The sequence below is a fragment of the Piliocolobus tephrosceles genome, chromosome 5 (genome assembly GCF_002776525.5).
Source record: "Piliocolobus tephrosceles isolate RC106 chromosome 5, ASM277652v3, whole genome shotgun sequence".
In the NCBI taxonomy this organism is placed as follows: domain Eukaryota; kingdom Metazoa; phylum Chordata; class Mammalia; order Primates; family Cercopithecidae; genus Piliocolobus; species Piliocolobus tephrosceles.
This window is the reverse complement of record NC_045438.1, coordinates 54,189,940-54,209,116: the sequence shown is the minus strand read 5'-3', so window position 1 is coordinate 54,209,116 and position 19,177 is coordinate 54,189,940. Positions and strand designations below refer to the sequence as shown.

The 19,177-nt window shown below is 39.4% G+C and overlaps 1 protein-coding gene across 4 annotated transcripts; it reads left to right on the top strand.

The window, feature by feature from the left end:
• Positions 1-935: 935 nt before the first annotated feature.
• On the top strand, positions 936-17,248 carry MTRF1L (mitochondrial translational release factor 1 like). Of its 4 annotated transcripts, none has more exons than XM_023206120.1 (7): positions 936-1,324; positions 5,957-6,036; positions 9,252-9,435; positions 9,952-10,115; positions 11,683-11,800; positions 13,313-13,449; positions 14,537-17,248. In XM_023206120.1, exons 1-7 carry the CDS (start codon positions 1,066-1,068, stop codon positions 14,735-14,737), a joined length of 1,143 nt encoding a protein of 380 aa, XP_023061888.1. In that variant the 5' UTR covers positions 936-1,065; the 3' UTR covers positions 14,738-17,248. The 4 variants fall into 4 exon arrangements, with proteins under 4 accessions (XP_023061888.1, XP_023061889.1, XP_023061891.1 ...); XM_023206123.2 differs by having other exon boundaries at positions 1,018-1,324; positions 9,277-9,435; positions 14,537-17,240; XM_023206124.1 differs by lacking the exon at positions 936-1,324 and adding an exon at positions 3,729-3,751 and having other exon boundaries at positions 9,277-9,435; positions 14,537-15,218.
• Positions 17,249-19,177: the final 1,929 nt, after the last annotated feature.

Sequence of the window (19,177 nt, the reverse complement as noted above, 5' to 3'; positions counted from 1 at the left end):
ATCACCTCTCTCAACAGTGAAACACCACTTAGTAGACGCTGCCGCAACCAGTTAAGTGGTGGCAATTCCCAGATTGAGCGTTTAGCCCTCGCATTCTCAGGACTGTCTTGCTTGTGTTTATTCCCTCATATCTATTTCTCCGTTGAGCTGTGAACAGGTCTTTTGAAAAGTGCAAAGTATTGTGCCAATAAATGTCGGTATTGCTGGCACCTATCCGCTACCAGGTTTTTGGAAAGGGACGAGAGTTGGACTCCTGGAGGCAGATAGCTGAAGACTTTGTTGGGCTGTTGTTACTGTAACACGTAATCACTTCTTTAAAAGCTGACGATAAGTGGGACTAAGTGAAAATGAATGGGCAGGTGAATAACAAAGTCCTTTGAAAGCAAGTAAATGACACGGCAATGAAAGGCACGCATGTCTATTGTGCAAATTCATTCAGTGGTTATCTCATAATACACTTATCACGTCCTTATTAACACGAACCTGACCCACCGTGGACAAGAGAAACATAAGCAGCAAAAAGGAAGAGGAATACACATACGCGTGTCCATAATAAAACTCGCTCTTGGAGACTCAGGGCCAGCCGTGCACTGGAGACTTGACGACTTGCGTGGCTGTGACCTCCACCCTGCAGCGTCTAGACCCTCGATTGCCCTCCACTGCGGCTCTGGAGGTCCCGACTCAGGGCATGGGAAAGAAATCCTCACTATCAGAAAACAGAGGGGCAATTTGCTGCTCTCCCTTTCCGGCCCAACCCGACACCCATCAACAGGGTCCTTGCGAAGAGGCTTTCAGAAGAGGCTCCCAAGGTCTCCCAGGCCCGCCCTGCCCCAATCACGCTCCGCTCAGCCCCCTCAACTTTTAGCCTCCAGGAAGTTCGCAAAGTTCTCACGCTTGGCAGGAAGTTCCTGCCAAGGCTGCCGGAAAATCCTTTAAAAAACAGCGCGTGCGCTGGGCGGGGCTTGGTGAGTTCTCACCCCTATCTCCAAGTTCCGGGTGTTGTCGCGAGGGCTGGCCTGTCCGGAACTTCCGGCTCCGGTCAGGCTCCGCTGTCTCGGCCTAGTGATGCGGTCCTGGGTTCTGTGGGGCGCTGCCCGGTGCCTCTGGCCCCGCGGGGCCATTGGCCCAGCCCGCCGGCCCCTGAGCTCCAGTAGCCCGCCGCTAGAGGAGCTGTTCGCCCGGGGCGGGCCCTTGCGGACCTTCCTCGAGCGCCAGGCGGGGTCTGAAGCCCAATTGAAGGTCAGGAGGCCGGGGTTGGCGGCAGTGATGAAACAGTTGAACGAGAAGGAGCAGGAGCTGCGGGAGACTGAGCCCTTGCTGCACGGTAAGAGCCGGGCCCGGGGGAGCGGCGTCAAAGCACATTCTTGACTCTTCGTTTGTCTTTTCCACTACCCACACTACCCGAGTTCGAAACTCTTACTCACTTGCAGCCTTTTTTATTTTGGATCAGAGGTAAGGACATCATTACGTGCTCTCTGATCCTATCCTCCCCTGTGGGCTCTCTTGTGCTCCTTTGCCACGGTGCTCTGCCCCTTTTACATGCTTATTAGTTGTGTATTCGGGCAAGAGATCATTAGCTCAGCAAGGATAAATAAGGCACTGTCCCTGTGATGGGTTCCACAGCGGTGTTTCTCAAAGTGTGGTGTGGAGACCCATCTGCAGTAGTATCGGGGCAGTGCTTGTTAATAGCAGACTTAGGACTCAGAATCTCAGACTTAGACGTGTTTTTCTTTTTTTCTTTTTAGACGGAGTTTCGCTCTCTTGCCCAGACTGGAGTGCAGTGGCGCGATCTCGGCTCACTGCAAGCTCCGCCTCCCAGGTTCACACCATTCTCCTGCCTCAGCCTCCGGAGTAGCTGGGACTACAGGCGCCCTAATTTTTTTGTATTTTTAGTAGAGACGGGGTTTCACCGTGTTAGCCAGTCTGGTCTCGATCTCCTGACCTCGTGATTCGGCCTCCCATAGTGCTGGGATTACAGGTGTGAGCCACCGTGCCCGGCCTAGACGTGCATTTAACAAGTTTCCCAAGTGATTCTGGAATGAGGCTTAAGTGTCTGCATTACTATAAGCTCCCAGGCCTGCCAAGCTGTTGGTCCAGGCACCACTTTGGGTAGCAAGCTTCCACAGAGATTCGCAGTCTAGTGAGGGACATAATTAATTACCTGTAATATAGCTGGAAGTAAGAATAGATATAAATGTATGAATAAAGACCTAGGAGAGCAAGCACTTGTTAAACACTGGGGAGGTGTAAAGGCCCACCCATACAGGATATAATAATAGTTTAACTTGTATTGATCCCTTACTGTACTCCAGGGTTTGTTTAGTCAGACACCACTAATTACTAAAAAAATTACGGAAATAGCTTTTAGGCGCTTACAGTCTAGTAAGGGAGATGTGTAAGAAGTAAAAATATTAAGTGACTTTTATAGTTATAAAGATTAGTGTTTAACATCTGCAATAAACCCCAGAGTGTTATCAAAAACAAAGGCTGGCATTTAAGTGTATCTCGAAGGGTAAGCAGGAGGTTGTCTGTCAGATGGTGCAAGAGATTGAAGGCAGAGAGGTGACCGACCTAGGTAAAGGTACTAAATTGGGAAACTCAATATGGCCTAAGTATAGAATAGGTGGGAGATGATAATGTCATAGAAACATGAAGCCAGAAAGACAGTTAAGAACCTTGCAAGACAAAAAATTTGAATTTGTTTTTTATAGACCATGGAAAGTTGCATATGTTTTTAAGCAGAGAAGTCACGTCTTTGTAAAGAAAAGTTAATGGTGGCATGCATTGAGGATGAATTGGAGTATTCTCCAGAAACCCTGGTGACTGACAGGCCAGGGAGGAGGCAGTTGAAACAATCCAAAGAAGAAATGGTGATAGGAATAGGTCTGACTCACAAAACATTCTGAGGAACCAATTAGGATTTAGTGGCTTATGTCCTCAGAAGGATGAAGGAGAGAGAGTTAATTCTAAGAAAAGTCTTAGGTTTCTGGCTTCAGCACACGAGTGGTACTGTTAATTAAGACGAAAGTATAAAAGTTGGACCAAATTTTTTTCAAAAGATGAGTGTTGCACTGAATGCCATATTAAGTTAAAAATACCTGTGAAAAGGAATTCCAATAATGATATCTGTACTAGTCTAGGAGAAAAAATTACTGACATAGGAGAAAAATTGAGCCCAAATAATCATGAGAGCTCTTGAGATATACAGTACGTGGTAAACTAAACCTTAGAAGTAGATGAGAACACTCAGGGAAAATTCATTAAGATAGAAACAAGTCTAAAAAGGCCAGAAATACATAGTATTTGAGGAGCAGGCAGAGAAGAAGGTTATAAAAGGTTAAGAAAAAAACAGCCAGAGCTTTGTGATCTTGAAGTAGATAAATAAATGAAGCTGTAGAAGCCAATTAAAGAAAATTTCAAGAAGTAAGAGATCCTTGGCCAGGCGTGGTGGCTCACGCCTCTAATCCCAGCACTTTGAGAGGCCCAGGTGGATGGATCACTTGAGCCCAGGAGTTCGAGACCAGCCTGGGCAACATCACAAAACCCTGACTCTACAAACAGTGCAGAATTAGCTGGGCATGCTGGTGCGTGCTTGTTGTCCCAGCTACTTGAGAGGCTGAGGTGGGAGAATTGCTTGAACTCGGGAGGTGGAGGTTGCAGTGAGCCAAGATGGTGCCACTGCACTCCAGCCTGAGTGACAGCGCAAGACCCTGCCTCAAAAAAAAAATTCCTCAGTACCTGACATAGAAAGGTAAAACTCAACCTTTTCAGCTCACACTGAAATAACTCTTTCGATTTCGCAATTTTGTCATTGGTAATTTGAATAAAAATAGTCTTGATATGATTATAGAATCCAATGTAACAGCTTGAAAGGTAAATTAGAGTTAACAGGAGAAAAGTAATAAAAATGGCATTTTATCTCCAGAAATGTGGGTGGGAAAAGAGGGGTGACAATAAGCAGCTACTCAAAGAGTTGAAAAGAATGGGATCCATTTAGAATGGGAAACCATAAACATCTTTGTAGGGAAAGGGGAAGGTGGGCACATGGTAGGTGTCCAGTAAACATATGTTGATTTATAATATTCAAGAGAAATTAAAGAAGTAGCGTATTACCATTGGCTGTGAGTAACTCCTCATTCTAAACCCTTTAGAGCTGCGCTGTCCAGTATAGTAGCCAGTTGCCACACAGCTGTTGAGCATCTATTTGTGGCTAGTCTGAATTGAGGTTTTTAAGTGTAAAATACATATAGATTTCAAACACTTGGTATAGAAAGTAATATTTTTATGTTAATTACATGTTGAAATAATATTTGGAGCATATTGGGTTAAATAAAATACAGTTTTTAAATTACTTCTAGACTCCAGTTCCAATCTCCTTATCTTTGCAGAACTGAAAGGCACCTTAGAGATCATCCAGCTCAGAACTTTCATTTCATTCTTGTCATAACTGAGAGAAGTTGAGCCTATTGCCCTAACAGTACCTTAGCGATTAAACTAGGGCTAGAATTCATTTTTGCTTTTCCTAACTCAACACATTTTCCATTCTACCAGATTTTCTTCCATACCATATGCGTGCCAAAATAATTTTCAGCAGTGCTTCCTGTACTTGCTTATTTCAGTTTTGCTGTTATTCTCTCCTTGAGTTAATCTTTCTTTCCTTTTTCTGCCCATTCCAAAATCAACAGATTCCTTCAAGGTGCAACTGTTTTAATATTTAATCACATAGTGTATTAGTCTGTTTTCACACTGCTGATAAAGACATACCCAAGACAGGGTAATTTTTAAGAAAAAAAGGTTTAATAGACTCACAGTTCCACGTGGCTGGGGAGGTCTCACAATCATGGTGGAAGGCAAAAGGCACTTCTTACATGGCAGCAGACAAGAGAGAGAACTTGTGCAGGGGAACTCTTCTTTATAAAACCATCAGATCTTGTGAGACTTACTCACTATCATGAGAACAGCATGGGAAATACCTGCCCCCATGATTCCGTTACCTCCCACAACAGGTGGGAATTGTGGGAGCTACAAATCAAAATGAGATTTGGGTGGGGACACAGCCAAACCATATCACATAGTGGTTTAGGTTTTTTTTTGTTTTCCTCTTTTAGAAAAATATAAAGAAACTAAAATTATCTATAATGCTTTCTTGAGGGCAGGTCTTACATATGTATTATCCCAGTTCCCAGCACGGTTGGTTCTTAATAGAGAAGCATACAGATACTTTGTAAGGGTTTGAACTTTCCATAGAGAGAACAATTTATTAATAGCCAGAAATTTTCCCTTTCCTCCTCCTTTATATAGGCTGCATATCATCTATAGGGTACAGGAATGAGAAAGTATGTTTTATAAGATAAAAATGAAAATTTAAAGATGAAACAACAATAAGGGTAAAGCCAGAGAGAGAGAGGAGTACTTCATATAAACATTCTGTGTACATTAGGCAGAGTCTAATAAATGTTTTTGGGTGGATACTAAAATACTAATGAAACATTTGCTTATAAGAGAATAAATAACTTTCTACTTTTTAATTGAATTTTAGTTTTACTGATGTAAACCTCTGTATCCCTTCTGTCCATCTTATTAGCTAAATGCACTCATTGGTTATTGTACAGTCTAAGTTGGAAGCCTAAAAGCATATTTATTAAAGTGCATATTTCACAGGGATGAAATTATGGAAGAGTTTAGCTTCTTTATATTTTTATAGAAATTTTTATTTTACTTTTGTCAGAAAAAAAATTTATACTTACATGCTTATGAAAACTAATATATCAAATGGTGAAATGGATTGAAAGGACATTTATTGAAAGGCATTTATTGAATGGCATTTATTGAAAGGACAAGATAGACATTTTATTTTTCTCTTCAGCTATAATAACCATAAAACTATTTCCTAGAAGTCTGCTGGCAGTTTAACACTAATTAAGGAAAACCTTAACTTCTGCCCTTTTTTTCCTAGATGAGAATGAAGATTTAAGGAAACTTGCAGAGAATGAAATAACTCTGTGTCAAAAAGAAATAACTCAGCTGAAGCATCAGGTATGGTATTTCTGCAAAGAATAAAGCATTTGTGCTATTCTTAGGCATTAAAGTTTATTAAAGGTTTATAAAAACAAAGAAGTGACTAGCTTGTTACTGTTTAGAATAAATTGGGTTTTTAAAATTTATTTTCTAGATTTATTGAGATATAAATTGACCCCCAAAATTGCATATATTTAAGGTGTATGATGTGATGTTTTGATATATGCATACATTTTGAAATGATTATGACTATCAATAAACTGGCTTTTAAAGAACAAACTTCACGTGGTCCTGTTTTCATCATACAAAAAGTACTGTACAGCTCTCACAGAAAGGTAAATGTCACAGTGATAGTATTTTCTGGAAAGGCAGCGAAATAGTGACGTATCTTCCCTCTTTTTTTTTTTTTTTTTTTTTAAAGAAGGTTAGAGGTAGACATGGGGCAGAAGCGGTTATATGAAAGGACTTCAAAAGTTTTTGGAAAACTGGAATTAAAAGATATATATATATATATAAACTTTAATGTATTGACATAAGTGCCACCAGCTATCAAGTTCAAGACACTTTTGTAAGCAAAAAGGTGATACACCAGCATTTAATGTATCCCTAAAGAACTGAGGGTCCTGGGAATTTAACCATGTCAATGTAGTCTTTTTTATATTATTAACTAAAGAACAATGGGTACCCTTTACAAATTTTTTAAGATTAGGAAACAAAAAAAGGAGAAGCCAAATGAGGACTGTAACATGAATGCCTATGGATCTCCCATTGAAACTCTCAAAATTGCCTCTGTTGGATGAGAGGAATGAGCAGGAGCACTGGTGTAGGAGAGGACTCTGGTGAAGCTGTCCCTAGTATTTTGCTAAAACTCTAGCTGATTTTCTCAAAACCCTCCTAGTAAGCAGATACTGTTGTTCTTTGGCCATCCAGAATGTCAATAACGAAGATGCCTTGAGCATCCCCAAAACGATTATTGCCATGACCTTTGCCCCTAGCCAGTCTGCTTTCGCTTTGACTGGACCCCTTCCACATCTTGGTGGCTATTGTTTTGATTATGCTCTGTCTCCAGGATCATACTGGTAAAGCCATGTTTCACTTGTGGTTACAATTCAAAGAAATGCTTCAGGATCTTGATCCAATTTGTTTAAAATTTCTATTGAAAGCTCTGCTTTTGCCTCCAGCTGATCTGCATGCAAAGGTTCTGGCACCCATCCAGAGGAAAGTTTGCTCACCTTTAATTTTTTTGTCAGAATTTTATAAGCTGAACCAGTTGAGATGTCTTTGGTGTGGCTGTTGTTTCTGCTGTTAACCATCAGTCCTCTTCAATTAGGGCACAAATAAGATTAATTTTTTTCCTCACAAACTGATGTGGATGGTCTGCCACTGTGGACTACTTCTTCAACATCATCTTGTCTCTACATAAAACGAGTTCTCCATTTGTAAACTGCTGATTTCTTCAGGGCATTGTCCCCGTAAACTTTTCATAAAGCATCAATGATTTCACCATTCTTCCACCCAAGCTTCACCAGCAATTTAATGTTTCTTCTTGCTTCAGTTTTAGCAGAACTGATATGCCCTTTTTAGTGCCTTAAACTAGAACCTGTAACTTCTTACAACAAGTTAGCATGAGTTTATTTTGTTACAAAATAACTTTGAAATACAACTTCTTGAAGTCCCCTGGTACAGTGATAGTAGACCGTGAGCCTCAGGGCCAGGAATATTTATTTTGCATCTCTTACACTATTTAGAATGTCAGACCTAGAGTAAGCCCTCAGGATTTTAAGAATTGGATTACACTGCTTTGATTATACATCCAGGAGAATTACAGAACATATAGAGTTAATGAAGAATAATTATATGAAATTAGAGCCACTCTGCTAATTCTGTAAAGCAGAGACTAAAGGTTGACAGCAGTTACCTCTGGGGATAAGTGAAAGAATGTGTTAGGTAAGGAAGGACCCAGGAAAGGGGGTACTTATTTTTGAGAATCTGCCTTCCCTTTAGCCAAATGTGAAATTTACTAAAAACTAATGTTCCTATAACCTATGTTAGAAGGGGAGAATTCCACTATAAGGTGAAAAGTGTACTGTAGCTCGTGTTTTACCCATTTTCTAAATTAAATTTTGTGTGAATAAGAAGGATATGTGTATTAAAGGTTTCTGTTCAATGTGTAGTAATCAACAAACAGAAGTAAAATCCATTTGTTCAAAATTTGAATGATAATGTTGTATTGGCATCGGCTAGAGAGATGGAAAAGTAGTAACTAGCATGGCTTCTGACCAATGTCTAGGGTGAAAGCAGTGTACTCGGGTATATTCAGGTTCAATTCTAGCTCTTCCACTTACTTTCGAGTTGGGTAATGTTGAGCCACTAGATTATTCAACCTCTGTAAAGTTAGTTTCACATCTTAAGGTAGAACTGTTAATAATACTTACCCCAGATTGTTTTAAGAATTAAAGTATGTACAGTGCTTAGAATGCCTGCCATATATTAAAGAACCAATAAAATGTTGGTAGCTTTTCTTATTAATTAACTTAATCTAAGAAGTCTTTATTCTAGATCCCCTTGATTAGAAACATACTATTGTAATGCAGGGAAGACTGATCTAGGCACAAAGGTTTGTGTTCTTGTGCCTGCTTGGTCAGTAACTAACACTTTGCCCTTAAACAAGTCATTTAATCTCTGTTAACCTCTGTTTCCTTTACATGTAAAATTAAAGAATTGGACCAGATAATCTCTAAGGGCCTTTTTAGTTTCAAAATTACAAGTTTATCTTCCATAATAAGAAATCTTAAAATAATACAAATGCAGTTTTGAGTGCTTTTGGTTTTCTGCCATACTAGGCCTTAAATTTCAACAGGAAGGAGCCAGAATCTTCTTTTGCTTTCTACAACAGTGTAATTTCCTAATCACAGCAAGTACTTAGTTCTTATTAACAGAAGAGAGAACTGATATAAAGCATACAAGAACTCCAACAGAAAATAAAACAAGCCTGAAGTTTTAGCTGAATCTTACAGCATTTATAATATAGTTGTAACATTAATACTTTATGGAAGTTACACATTATACAGTTCTAATTGGCAAGATGGTTGAACAGTACTCAGCAATATTAAATTATTTGCTTGGAGAAACTTGTTAAAATTTAAAATTCCTGAATCTAATCATTTAGCTTTTTATTTTTTGGTAAAATTTAAATCTTAATTATAGGAGGGGTGATATTTTTGTATTTACAGATTATCTTACTTTTGGTTCCCTCAGAAGAAACAGATGAAAATGATTTGATCCTGGAAGTAACTGCAGGAGTTGGAGGTCAGGAGGCAATGTTGTTTACTTCAGAGATATTTGATATGTATCAACAATATGCCACATTTAAAAGATGGCATTTTGAAACCCTGGAATATTTTCCAAGTGAAATAGGTCAGTAAACTATTCGTTTTGTTTTGGGTAAAGTGTTTAGGAAAAGAGTTGGAAAGACCGTGACTAGGCTTTAGAACTTATCTGTAAGGATGCTTATGTAGTTTTATGCTCATCCTTTACCTAATAAATTTGAATGCAAATACAATAATTTTGAAATGACCTATAAAATCTCATGGAGAGTCTTTCAATAATACTAACCATTGAATTGCTAACAGTTTTTAAAAGTAGTCTTAGATATGTTACTGATGTCAATTGATTAGCCTCATACATGTTTTGTTTAGTACTTGTAAGCAGTAAAGATAAATATTAAAACACTAAATATTTTAATGTTTTACAGTCTCCATGTTTATCTCCTTTTATAACTTTAAAAATATACCTCAAGATTTTTACAGTCTCCATGTTTATCTCCTTTTATGAGTTTAAAAATATAGTTCAAGATAGTAGATGTGATTGATGATCAATTATTTATAAATGGCAGGAATAATAAAAATAATTCTATTTCCCTGTATTTTCAAGGTGGCCTTAGACATGCGTCTGCCAGCATTGGGGGTTCAGAAGCCTATAGGCACATGAAATTTGAAGGAGGTGTGCACAGAGTACAAAGAGTGCCAAAGACAGAAAAGCAAGGCCGCATCCATACTAGCACCATGACTGTAGCGATATTACCCCAGCCTACTGAGGTAAGGCATAAGCCCTTCTCCTTGGAATCCTGGGCCTAGCACAGTGCCTTGCCCCCAGAGTAACATTTAGAGTTTACTGAATTGAGTATCTATTTGGTCTTCGAAGCTTGTGTATTTTGAGTTGTATATTATCTCAGTCTAAAAAATATGTTATCATGTTAAAAATCAAGGATTTGTAAATGATAGAATGTTGCATTGTCTGTGTATTAATATTTTCCTAATAAGTACTTACTGTGAGATCATCTCTGTGGGTGAAATAATAACCTATTTAAATATGGACTGGTTGCCTTTATAATGACTTCTGCCTTGTGTGACTGGTTTATGGGGTATTAACAGCAACAATCCTATTTAACAAAGGTAATTAACAGAATTGCTGCTTCATAACCCAGTTACATTAAAATTAAAATATATTGTTATACTGTTCATAATGAGTATACTTTTTCTCACAAAGCAAATTCTCAGTCTATATTTTTAAGATAACTTAGTGTAGGAGTTCTGTTTTGCCTCATTTCCTTTCTGCTAAAAAGTGATAGGAGATATCTGTCTTGTTTTTCAGAATGAAGTGTGAATGCTTTGAGAAGGAACTCTCAGTGGTTCCTATGCTAATTTTGAGAAAAAGTGCTATTGACTCTGTAATAGGTTTCATGGAGTTCCTTTCTTTAGGTCTTCATAGTTTCTTCAGATGTAATTTTTGTGTGAAGCGTAGATGAGGAACTAAACAGTTAAGGGAGAGAGTGAAGTAGAATAAATGGCAGGAGCCACACCTAGCAACCTCGTCACTTACGTTTAAGCATCTTGGGGTGGAAGTTTTCAGGAAAAGGTGAGACACTGAGGTCCATGTATCATCTTAATTCTTCTAGCAACCATAAGAGGGAGTCACACAGGGAAACATAGAGGTGGAAGGCCCAGGGAATGGTAGGATTCTTACCGCCAGCATTGCAGACATGTCACAGAATGGTTCTTAGTTGTTTATGAAACAGTGCTTTTGATGGTGGCTCCCAGGACAAAGCATTACCTTGACCTCAGATCCCAGTGTGTTGAGGAATTGAGACCCATGATTTCTTGGTCACTCCCATTTCCATTTGGTTCATCTTTGCCTCCAAATATGTTTGAAATAAAACGAAACAGACCCTTCCCACAGTTCTGAAGCTACCATTGTGTGTGTGTGTGTGTGTGTGGTTTTTTTTCTTGCTTCTAGGCTCTTTAAACTCAGAAAAATTTGAAAAAACCTTTCCTTAGCTCACACATTCAGTTCTAAAAGTAGGCAGAATAGTATCAAGTTCTACTGTTTCTTTGGTAAGAAATGGGTAAAGAGAAGCTAGGTTTCTGAGAACTAGAAAGGATTTGTTTTTCAAAACTGTACAATCCTGTACTATTTCGATTCCTTACTCTTCCAAAAAGCAAAGCAGTTTTAAATTGGTATCCTTCTAGCTACTTTCTAGTCTTAAAATTAGACCTCCCAAATATATGAATTCTGTTCATGTTGTGTATTTATAAATGGGTCACTCTTGCCTTTATAAAGTTGGTACATATAACCTTTTAAAATACCAGTTTTTCTTCTGTATAGATTAATCTCGTGATTAATCCGAAAGATTTGAGAATTGACACTAAGCGAGCCAGTGGAGCTGGGGGGCAGCATGTAAATACCACAGACAGTGCTGTCCGGATAGTTCATCTTCCAACAGGTGTGTACTTATTCCTTCAACATATGACACCAAAGAAATCAATTTTGGAATAATTTGACTAATTTTCCACTGAAATAGATCCTCGGTTACCAGAGAAATGTATACTACTAAGGACTGTTATTAAATACTTGATTTACTTAGAAGCCTTACCTGATACTCTGGGGGATAATTGCAAGGCCAGGAAGAGGGAGGGATCCAAACTCAGGGAATGTCTGTATTAATGATTTATAGAAGGTGTGGATGGTCCTTCCAGGTGGAGTTCTGAGGTTTATACTTAAAAAGAAAATTCTCACAATGAAGTTATTATCATGGGTTCTTTATCAGAAAATGCTCTAAATCATTGGTTCTGAGCATTTTTGCGGGGGAGGGGAACATGGCCTCCTTTGAAAAAATGATATGAAAGCATTGTACAGTTTTGTATATAACTGCAGGGGCTTCTTTCCATTAACTTCATTCACATACCTCCAGGGGATCTGATTCTAGATAGTTAGGCAAAGGGACTACATCCAAATCTTTAAGTCTCTAGTACACTGTAGGTTGCACTAAACGTCTTTCACAAGTATTACCACAGTGATTCACATGTGATAAAGCATACGGATAGCAAATCTCAGTTATCTAGAAGGGAAACAAGAATCTCTTACTATGACTGATTTCAAAGGGGCATAATCCCTATTAACTAATAATGGTTGAGGCCAGTACTGGATTGTTATGATTTTGTTCTTTTAAGTATGGGAATATCCTTATGTTAAACTGGATGATGTCTTAGGTAATACAGAATACAAAACAGAAATTGGGGGGAAAAAATGGATAGCCTAAAAAAATTAAGTGATTTTCTCTAGTAATAGGATTTCTCATTTATCTTCATTTCTGTAAGTAGTTGTTACTTTTAAAACATGGTGGCTAGCTGAGGGGAAACAATCCGTATTAAATGATTTATGCTTATTGTTTAGTATGTATGCCTTCAGTATAGAAATACTTTGTGCTAGGTCGGGCGCAGTGGCTCACGCCTGTAATCCCAGCACTTTGGGAGGCTGAGGCGGGCGGGTCACGAGGTCAGGAGATCAAGACGATCCTGGCTAACATGGTGAAACCCTGTCTCTACTAAAAATACAAAAAAAATTAGCCAGGCGTGGTGGCAGGTGCCTGTAGTCCCAGCTACTGGGGAGACTGAGGCAGGAGAATTGCTTGAACCCGGGAGGCAGAGCTTGCAGTGAGCCAAGATATCACCACTGCACTCCAGCCCGGGTGACAGAGTGAGACTCCATCTCAAACAAAAAAAAAAAGAAAGAAGTACTTTGTGCTATTTGTGCTATTGCTCAAACTGAAATTTTCAGTTTTCTGATAAACTCTGCAAAAGTGAAGTCTCTAGTCTCTCCCTTTTTTATTAGAGTCCTGTTTTTTCCCCCTCATAAAGGAAGAAGAAAAAGGATGATGAGGAAAAGGAGTATTCCTTGATAATAAGTAAAGAAGATTTTTCTATTAAAACTTTTTAATTCTTGTAACACTATTCAGGTGTTGTTTCTGAATGTCAACAAGAGAGATCTCAACTGAAAAACAGAGAGCTGGCTATGACAAAGTTACGTGCAAAACTGTACAGCATGCATCTAGAAAAAGAAGCAAATAAAAGACAGAATGCTAGAAAAATTCAGGTAAAAAATGAATTTTAAAAATGCTTTTAAAGGATAGAAATATTTTTATATAATTCAGCTTTTTTTTAAAATAACTCAGTTTTTACATACCATATTTGTTTTAACCTGTGTTGAAAACAATTCAGGTAGTCTAAGGGCTCTCCTTGTTTGATAGTAATCTTACACCTCTGCCCTGTTTTCTATATTCAAAGGTATTTTTCTCAGACTTTTAATCAGTTACTAAAAATAAAGATATATACTGAGTCCTCATTCATTTTTAATCCTTTGAAATTGTAATATGCAAGGAAGTTTGAAATCTAACTCAACTTGGCTTTCTTCCTGTTTGGTGTTTAATTTTTGTTGTTGTTGTTTGTTATTGAGATAGAGTTTCACTCTTGTCACCCAGGCCGGAGTGCAGTGGCGTGATCTCGGCTCACTGCAACCTCTGCTTCCTGGGTTCAAGCGATTCTCCTGCCTCAGCCTCCTGAGTAGCTGGGATTATAGGTGCCCGCCAGCACACTCGGCTAATTTTTTGTATTTTTACTAGAGACGGGGTTTTGCCATGTTGGGCAGCCTGGTCTTGAACTCCTGATCTCAGGTGATCTACCCACTTCAGCCTCCCAAAGTGCTGAGATTACAGGCATGAGCCACCGTGCCCTGCCAGTATTTAATTTTATAACTACAGACCCTTTAAGAACTCCTCAATATGGGAAACTCACCGCCTTGTTATCACGGAAGATGACTGCATTAATTCACAGAGATAATACGTATTCAGCGACTATAGGAATAGCAACTATGTGCCAGGCTCTATAGCCATCATCACTGTGTAGCAGACACTGTATTTTGCAGATGGGGAAACTAAGTTGCCCGAGGTCATAGAACATTGAAGTGGCTGAGGCAGGATTCAGATATTAATCTAATTTTAGAGCACATGTTCTTTTTTCTATATCATGTTCCCATGTCATTTGGGGATTCTAAGTGTTTAAAACCTGATTCTCGCATTTTGATTCATGTTATAAATCAAGAACGTAAGTCTCCAGATCAGTTAAATTTGTAGGTTTAAATTGCCCTGAATCTAACTGTATCTCATCTTTTTTTCTATATACAGATTGGAAGTAAAGGAAGATCAGAGAAAATAAGAACATACAATTTTCCACAGAACCGGGTCACAGATCACAGAATAAGCAAGACACTGCATGATCTTGAAACTTTTATGCAGGGAGATTATCTACTGGATGAACTTGTACAGTCATTGAAGGAATACGCCGATTATGAATCTTTAGTAGAAATTATTTCCCAAAAAGTTTAAGTTGATTTGTTATTTATAGACTTTCGTAGCTTTGAAAAATTCTACAGCACATCCACATAGGGTGAAAATACGCTTATTCTCTTAAAAAACATGAGTTAACACAGTTGGAGGTAATATGCATATTTTGAAGTCATAATTTACACAGATCTCTCTCAATGCATTAGCAAAAATCATACAATATACAGATGGTCCTTGATTTACATTGTGGTTAATTCCCAGTAAACCCATCATAAGTTAAAAAAGCATATAACCTTAGCAACACAGCAGCCTCCTACTTAATGACAGTTTGACGTAACAATTTTCCAACTTTACCGTGGTATGAAAGAGGCATGATTCGTAAGTCCTAAGGAGCTCCTCAGCTTGAAATGGGGCTGCATCCCTGTAAACCCATCATAAAGTCAAAAAATCCTAAAACCATAATAAGTTGGTGACCACCTGTAATCATGACGTAGTGGTAAATCTTGGACACTTCCTTACAATAAGTAGACAAAGGAAAATCATCTTTTGTCCTGTTCTATGTAAGTATTTAATGATCAAAAATTCAGTTTAAATATTATGAAAAACTTCAGACAAAGTAGTAGAAATATGACAGTAAATACTGTATCCTGATATCTAGTCAGAAGACAGAAACCAGACCATTAACTTGAACAGGGATAATTTTAATATAAAAAACTGTTAACTGATAATGGTATTAGTTTTAAGAGGGATGAAAGAGAGCTACGATGTTCTAGGACTGAGAGTACCCAAGTTAAGAATACCCTTGAAAGGGGCTCCCCTTACCCATGGTGAAGTCCGGCCTCATGGAGAGAGACTGGCTATAGCCTCCTCAGTGATGGGGAAATTCCCTCTCTTGCCTTGGGCCAGAGCTGGTGTACAGCTGGTGGATCCGGTCTTAGAAGCAAAGAATCTCTCACCCTCTACTGGTAAGCCAGAAGCCTCTTGCCAGGGTGTGAGCAAAACTTGGACAGGAACTCTCAGTAGATGTTTGTGTTTGTCAAGACTCTCCAGACAAACTCCCTTAAAAGGATTGGCTTGTGTGATTATTATTAAGTCTAACAAGTCCAAAAGCTGGAGTGTGGGGCAAGAGGCTGGAGACCCAGGAAAGCTGATAGTGCAGGTCCAGTCCAAACGTATCTGTTGGAGGATTCTCTTGTTCTTGGAAGAGGACAGTCATTTTTTCTCTTCAGACCTTCACCTGACTGGATCAAGCCCACTAACATTGAGGAGGGCAGTCTGCATTACTCAAAGTTCACTGATTTAAATGTCAATCTCATGTAAAAACACCCTCACAGAAACACCTAGCATAATGTTTGACCTTATAATTGGAAAATCAGAGCAGAAGTTAAATCTCTTAAAAAAAAAAAAAGTATGACCCAGTAGCTAGGCACCCTGTGGCCCAGCCAAGTTGACACATAAAATTAACTGTCACAATATCATCTTAGAAGCAAGAGAAGCCCCTTTATTCTGCAGTGCCCCTCTACCAACACCTTCTGACAAAGAACATGGTGCTATTTGGCATGGGAGAAATGTTCAGTTTGCTATGGCTTGAATGTGTCCCCTCAAATTCAAGTGTTGCCAATGTGACAGCATCAAGAGGTGGGCCCTTTAAGAGATCACTAGGCCATGAGGGATTCTCTCAGGACTGGGGTGAAGGCCCTTAATAAAAGAGGCTTCAGGGAGCATCCTGCTAGCTTGCCTTCTGTATGTGAGAACACAGCAAGAAAGCCCTAGTCAACAAGTGCCAGCTCCTTGATCTTAGACTTCCCATCCTCCAGAACTGTGAGAAATACATTTCTGTTCTTTACAAATTACCCAGTCTCCTGTATTCTGTTAAAGCAGCACAAAATGAAGATAACATACCCGAACACCTGAACATTCTTCACAAGGTAGTAAATGTACTGCTTTATTCTGGTCTCAGTATTGTGTGCTTAATAAGGAAATGAGAAAGGGTGGATCAGGGCATACGATAAACAAGTTACTGCTAGACCTCTCAATGCCATTAATGGTATATAAGACTGTATTTTTGTCATTCTTGTCTCTTTGGAAGCTAACACCATGCTATAATAGTCACTAAATAGATGTCTAAAAACATACCTTAAGTATTTGTCTAGAAATCTGGTGTATTGTTCAGAAAGAACCAAAATTCAACTTAATTTCAAAGGGCCTGAAGCACTAGTTAATCAAAATTCATTAGTTTTTAATGGTACTACCACTCTCAAATGTAAAATGTCATCATAAGTTCCCCTTCCTCGCGTTGGATATATTGCTAAAACCTGCAATCCTTTTTAGTTCCATTACCACTGCTCTTGTCCAGAATTACTTCTCAGACTACTTTAATAGTCATCTGACTTCTCCCCTGCATCCTATTTGCTGTCTAATTCTGATTACAAATAAGTAACTGCCAAACTAATCTTTCTAAAAAGCAAGACTGATCTCGTCACTCCTTTGCTCAACAATGTAAAAGCTCCCATTGCCTCCCAAATAAAATCAGCTCTCCACTGTGTATTCATCCATGATCTGTATCCAGCATCATTTGTATTAGCTCACTTTACACACCACCCCCCATGCCACATCAAATTATCTTAATAAATGCAACTGCATTTACCCTTTCCCTTATTTTGTTCTTTATGTTGTAGAAGGCCTCCTTTGTGCCCGTGTCTTCAGAAGACATCCCCTACAGCCATGGTTCTCATCCAGAGGGCCTTTGGCCCCCAGGAGACATCTGGCAATGTTTAGAGACAGTTATCACAACTGGAAGACAGAATAAACGAGATGCTGCTAAACACCCTACAACAATTATCTGGCCCAAAAGTGCTGAGGTTAAGAAGCCCTGTCCTACAGATTATTCCCTTATCCTGGTACACAGAAGTAACTCCTTTTTTCTATGAAAATTTCCACAATTTTCTTTTTGAGATGGAGTTTCACTCTTGTTGGCCAGGCTGGAGTGTAATGGCGTGGTATCAGCTCACTGCAACCTTCGCCTCCTGGGTTCAAGTGATTCTCCTGCCTCAGCCTCCCAAGTAGCTGGGATTACAGGCGCCCACCCCCACACCTGGCTAATTTTTTGTATTTTTAGTAGAGATGGGGTTTCACAATATTGGCCAGGCTGGTCTCGAACTCCTGACCTCAGGTGATCTGCCCGCCTAGGCCTCCCAGGTGCTGGGACTACAGGCGTGAGCCACCACGCCTGGCCAAAATTTCTACAAATTTAAATGTATTTGACTCATCCAGTGTTCCACATAGCTTTATTTTATACACCTTACCCCACAGACATGCCTCATGATTCGTATTCAGAAATTATTTACTGAACACCTATTATAGCTATTATGTAGCAAGCTCACAGATAATAAGCACAAGGGCAGGTATCATGTCCCATTTATTTCCATATATCCCACTGTTTTGCATGTGGTAGGTCTGCGATAAGAATTTTATGAAAGAATGAGGGCAGTTCTCTCTGCACTTCATGTTCCACCTAAACACCCAATTAGATTGATGCTAATTTGGAAAATGAGATGTATACATCTATTGGCATCTAGTAAAATTCAGAATGTCCCCCTGCCCTTTATTTTTTGGTCGCCAGGCTGGAGTGCAGTGATGCGATCTCAGCCCACTGCAACCTCTGCCTCTGGGCTCAAGCCATCCTCCCACCTCGGCCTCCCAAGTAACTGTGACTACAGGTGTGCACCACCATGCCTGGCTAATTTTTGCTTTTTTTGTTTTTGATAGAGATGGGGTTTCACCATGTTGACTCCTGGGCTCAAGCAATCCTCCTGCCTGTGACTCCCGAAGTGCTGGGGTTACAGGATTGAGCCACCATACCCCGCCAGAGTGGCCCTAAGTTTCTCACTTAGATGAGAATTAGCAGGTGCCAGTGAACCGAACATATTGACAGTTATGAATAATATAATTAAAGCTCAAACATCACTTAATGTCAATGATTCAGTAACCCAATAAGCTGAAAAAAAAAAATTATTCTAGCATGCAGCAAAACATGCTTGGTTCTTTATATTACATTATGACAGAAATTTTGATTTCTCCAATAATCTATCAGCCTTTTTCTGGAGAATAAAAAAACTGCTGGAGAACAAATCTAAGCTAAGGATAAGATCCAAAGGTTGTATTCCAGATGCTCAGCTAATTTAATGAGCCAGGCGCGGTGGCTCATGCCACCCAGCACTTTGGGAGGCCAAGGAGGACGGATCAGTTGAGGTCAGGAGTTCAAGACCAGCCCGGCCAACAAGGTGAAAGAAACCCTGTCTCTACTAAAAATATAAAAATTAGCCAGGCGTGGTGGCACATGCCTATAATCCCAGCTACTTGGGAGGCTGAGGCAGGAGAATCGCTTGAACCAGGAGGCAGGGGTTGCAATGGGCCAAGATCGCACCACTGCACTCCAGTCTGGGCTACAGAGTGAGACTCGGTCTCAAAAAAATAAAAATA